This window comes from Pteropus alecto, unplaced genomic scaffold (assembly GCF_000325575.1).
Source record: "Pteropus alecto unplaced genomic scaffold, ASM32557v1 scaffold39, whole genome shotgun sequence".
Lineage (NCBI taxonomy): Eukaryota > Metazoa > Chordata > Mammalia > Chiroptera > Pteropodidae > Pteropus > Pteropus alecto.
In genome coordinates, this window is record NW_006443568.1 from 8,731 (window position 1) to 14,056 (window position 5,326).

Sequence of the window (5,326 nt, forward strand, 5' to 3'; positions counted from 1 at the left end):
TAACCTCTCAAGTTCTCTGCTTATTTCCTAGTCTAATTTGTTTTAGAATTAGTTAATATTTGGCCGTTCTAATTATTATAAAGCCAGCTAGGAGCTAGAGGAAATAAAACTGCCAGACTTGAATAGGGAGTCAAGGATTAGATTCAAAGTCCACATTTGCTATTTATGCTGTGATCTTAGGCCAATCATGTTCTCATCTACTTTCCCATTCCAGTTTCTCCCTGTGTAAAACAAAGGAGCTAGATTCTATGACCATTTTGATTTCCACCTCTGAAATTCTATCATTTAATTTGAAATTTCAGTGTACTGTGGGAAACTGGCTCCATTTTCTCAAACCCCAAGATCTCTGTGCTTTCTAATTAAGAAATTTTACATATTGGTATTGGTTTAATCAGATAGGTGGGGGCAGATTCCCTACAGATTTACATTAATATTCTATTTCTCTGTTGCCTTGTTAAATGAGGATAAACATAAAAATCTAATAAGGTCTATAATCTATCCGTTAAGACATCTTGATTTGAATGATGCATTGAAAGACCTAAAACACAATCATATCCCAGAGTAACGTGTTATAGATAAGGTAATGGTTGAGAAGAAAATCAGGAAATACAAAATATTTGTTACTGCAAGCAATTTTAATACAAAAGTGTCTTGTTTTTAAACAGTTCATTGGTAGAGCTTCAGTTTCTGCCTCAATTAAAACCAATTGAGATATCACACAGCAACATGGTCGGAGCTGAAGAGGAACAGCAGCTAAAAACAGGAGCCTCAGACAGCTCCTCTTCATGGTCACTTGGTCAGTTGACTTTATTACGCACAAAAAAAGACGGAAGCAAACGGGACTTGTTAACAGGTGTGCTGGTGAACTCCTTTAAAGGACGAGCAAGTGTTTGTGTCCACATTTTCAGAATAGGCTTGTGGAATTCATCCTTCATTTTGTGGGAAGTTGATCGACCATTTAAATAAAAGAAAAATTGCAGATAAACGAATCTATAATTCACAATGCCGCCAAGGAATCGCCCCTTGCCAAGGGACTGGTCCTGGTGAGCACAGGAGTTATTGGAGGCCGGGCTGGATAGGAAGTTACAAACCAGGACTCTTAAAAACCCCAATGTTCTGACATTTTCCGAAGAGTTACAGTTACCCCTGAATTCTAGCAGCTATTTGTCCTTTAAACACCCATTACTGAAACAGTATTCAAAGACAGTATTGCAATGAAGTCCTTTTGCTGTATTATGTGCAAATGTTACCTAGATGAGGTTCCCTCTCTTCAGCTAAAATCACACATTAAAAATAATGGAAAAAGCAATTAGAAGTGCCCTCCCCTCAGTTCCTGCTAATTGAGGTGTCTGTGGATTTACAAAAAGAGTTCCTTAAACACTGCAGGATTCTTATTTATTTTTTTTTTAAATATAATTTATCTTGCTGAGATAGCAAGTCAAGTTTATAAAGATGCATTTAGGAATAATCCTAAAAGATAAAGCAGGTTTATAACCCTGCACCACGCAGAAACCCTATTTAGAGGCTTTTTTCTTTTTCTTTTTTTTTTAATACATATTTGTATCTTGACCTTTTCACTTGTTTTTCTCAAATATTTCATTTCTGGGCCCCATCCATTACAGGGTTACCAGGAGGCAAATTTTATCTACATAAATATTCACATGAAAATAGTAACTTACAAAAAGAAAAAAAATAAGGCAGCTTCATAACACAATTATTCTTTTACACTTTTAACAATATAACTTCTCCCGTTCAGAATAAATATACACCCAATGTATGGAGCAGGATTCAAAGTGGACAGAGGGATGGGGGTGCTTGTACAGTGTTATCGCTTGGGACCCAGAGTCCTGGGGGAGGCAGTGGTGGTCTTCTTAGATATGGTTGGGATTTTGGAAGGCTTGTTCAGCCCTCTCCTGGAGTTGCCCTGGCCCCCAGCGGCACTGCTTTCTGAAGTATCTGAACAAGCAGACTGCGTCTCTAAAAGGTCAAAGTCAGAGGCATCACTTCCTCGCCGGCTGCTGGCTCGACTCCCGGCTCGACTCCCAGCTCGGCTCCCAGGGCGACTGGCTGACTTTTTAGGGTCTAGAATTCAAGAATAAAGCAGCAGCCTTAATAGAGATGTCAGGGTTCTGAACCTAATACCACCGTGCGACCTCAGACAGAGCCTTTCCGAACTCCCATCTCCTCATCTACACAGAAGTCGCTAAAAGCTTTTCTGGCTTTGTGAGTCTACTAAAGAAACTTGGCTCCTGAGGATTAGAAACCAGCTTCTATCAGGGGCACTGTTAACCTCATATGTCCCCAAGGTGGTGTCGAGCAGGACTGATAACTGGGGTCAACCATGAGCAGATTGAGAATGGGGGTGAAGTGATGGCAAACAGATGTGATCTTCCCTTCACTGCTCACCGGGAGTGATAATAAATAAATATGGGGTATTGGAAAAAGTAACTAGAGAACTGCCAGTCGCAACACTGGACAGGCTTCTGTGGAAGGCCCTGCTTCAGGAAGCCCGTTCTTCCTTTTATATTCTCTCAAATATGATCATTTCTGACCAAGAACAGGTGGTTTGGCTTTGGCTGTGGAAGCATCTGCTCGCAGAAGGCAAGACTGAGCTGGCTGTAGTGATAGGAGAAAAACTAAAGGTCAGAAAATCTGCAGGTCTGTATTTCTGGGCATCACACCTAAGTGCTGCTCTCAAGGTCTGCTCCTTGTGGAGCAGTGAAGCACTGAAGATGGGCTGCGATTTCCCAATTCCGGACCTGGCCGCCCCCTGCCTCCCATCCCAGTGCACAGGTATTATGACAGGTACTTACCTGCCCGATTAGTTTTGGCACCTGTGGAGGCTGGGGAAGAACTATTGCTAGTATCACCAGCAAGGGATGTTCGACTAGAATGAAAGGTTGGTGTTGGCCGTTTCAACTTGCTGCCTGTTGATGGAATAACCTTAAAAAAAAAAAATAAAAAGGTTATATTTACTCGGTGAAATCTTTGATAGAAACTAAAATATACAATTAAAAATTTAAAAGGCTTCCTTATGTCTAACTGAAAAGCAAATTAAAAGTCCAGGAAAACAAAGACTGATTTTGAGAGTGTCCCAGGTCATATATTTTGATGATTCCCAAAATAAAGGTTTCACGTTCCAATTTAAAATTTCAAAATGCTTCCAATACTCTTTATCTTACTGCCAAATTTCCACTAGAAATGGAAAAAAAAATCCTCAAATGGACAATAGTTATAATGAACAAAAATATAGCGAATGAATAAAGGAAAAAAATCCAAATAATCCCAAGCATCAAAAGTTTTGGGGTTAGAATGTGAAATGAGTTCTAGTCCCCAATATTTAATATGGAGAACCAAACATTAATCTCTATCACGAGGTACGTGCAGCAACTTTAAAGTCTTTCAATCTATTTACTTACTAGTTAAATGCAGGGAAAATTACCTGACTTGTGGATTGAACGATCAGAAGTACACAAGAGGGGTTACTGTGATATCAGGAGCCAGAAGACCTGGGCTTGGGTCTGGGATCCATGATTCACCTAAATTAACATCTGTGTCTTTACTTCTCTCTCAGGAAATCAGGGCTAGGTCTTGCCTTTCGGACTTCATTTCTCACCTACCCCCCTCTCGTTCAGTCCATCCCAGCAGCACTAGCCTCCTTGCTGTCCCTCTGACAGCCCAGGGAGGTTTCCTGTTTGTTGTCTGTCTTTCCTGTATTAAAGTATAAACTCCATAAAAGCAGGGATTTTGTTTTGTTTACTATCATACCCTCAGCACCTAAAACACTGTCTGGCACAGAAGAGGGGCTCAATAAAAACTTATTGAATGGATAAATCATGTGTTGAAGCACTTCCTAAACTGGAAAAGAGCTGCTACCAGTAGGAGCTACATTTCCTGAGTGTTTTTTTTTTTTTTTTTAAATAAAGACAGTACTAGACCTAATTTGGAAAAAGAGTATTTTAAATTTATTTAAAGTATCACTTTGTGCCACAGCATGATATTCTATTTTTTCTTTGAAATCAACTGTGTAAATTGTTTTCCAGGACCTTTAAAGATGTTTATACAAACAGAAGAGTAAAGCAACACATTTCATTGTGATTCTTGTATTTCTTTAATTTATAAAGAAACAGCAGAAGCGACAGAAAGTGATTAACATTTAAGCGCAAACCCTCCTGGCCCACACAGGAGGAAGAGCACCAGTTTCAGAATCTATCATTGGTGATGACCACAGCCCCGGAGAACCTAGGCTGGGATCCGCAACAGGAGATGGCCTGGCTGCAGAACACCAACAGGCAAGGAAAGATGAAATCACAAAATGAAACGAAAGGTAACACCATAAGACAAAACAAAAAGGGTGACCTATCAGAATCCTATGAGAATTTGCAGTTCATAATTAAAACATTTAAAATTTTAGAACCTTTGGAACTTTCATGAAACTGGAGCCATTAAGGAAGAAGAAAAGCAAGAAAAGCAGGTTGAGTCTTGGGGTTTTAGTGGCAATAGGTCCCCAGATCATATTCTAAACCAGATCTGTTTCTGGAGTTTTAGCTTGGAGCGGGGTGAATCCCAATGCAGTGGTCCATTCACAGGCATTGGCTTCTTGTACCTCTCGAAGTCTCGGGCTGAAGCACTACATGACTGAAGGCAGTGCAATCTTCTGAGGCACAAGAACCCAATGTTTCCCAGCATGAGCTGGAATGCAAATTGTCCTGCTATCAGATAAGCTGCTAGCCCATGTTTTGTTTCTGAAACACTGCTCTTCCAAAAGTGCTTGGGCATTTTAATGATCGCACATGAACATGCTCGACTGTTCATATGCATTCTAATCAAGGCTACAGAAACCCAAGTGCCTGGGCCAAGAAATCCAGAAGCTAAATTCTGAGCCTCAGAGCAGTGTTCGCTGATAGTGCGCTTGGCTGAAGTAGGCAACACCCACGTCCCAAACTAGCATAGTGACGCCAACCACTCTGGGGATGTGGCTCAGGGAAGGGGCACCACTCTTCTGTTCTCAGCAAAGACAGAAAACTCTTGAACATGCACCATACTTGAATTTCAAGTGTTCATAACTCATCTGTGTATCTGATAACTGTAGGTTCAAAGAAGCCTGATTATAAATAATATTAATATACAAATCACCAGGAATGACCTATGTTTATCACCCTCAACCAATATCATTCTAAAGACTATTAGAAAGTTGTTAAACAATCTAGTTTTAGGCATCTCTTATTTATTTCTGATTTTGGTGAATTTGAGTTAGAAACACCTGAAAAACACTTGACTAGATGAATCGGCTGTGAGAGCAAGCACCATAAAGATGGAAAAGAGC

At 40.2% G+C, this 5,326-nt stretch overlaps 1 protein-coding gene across 2 annotated transcripts in view; it reads right to left on the minus strand.

Moving 5' to 3' along the window:
• Positions 1-616: 616 nt before the first annotated feature.
• MACF1 (microtubule-actin crosslinking factor 1) overlaps positions 617-5,326 on the minus strand; it is a 208,887-nt gene continuing 204,177 nt past the window's right edge. For both annotated transcript variants that reach the window (XM_025041357.1, XM_025041356.1), the window contains 2 exons: positions 2,814-2,943; positions 617-2,082 (listed from right to left, as the gene is read on the minus strand). In XM_025041357.1, coding sequence (XP_024897125.1) covers positions 1,826-2,082; positions 2,814-2,943 — 387 coding nt within the window. In that variant the 3' untranslated portion in view covers positions 617-1,825. The remainder of the gene's footprint in view (positions 2,083-2,813; positions 2,944-5,326) is intronic.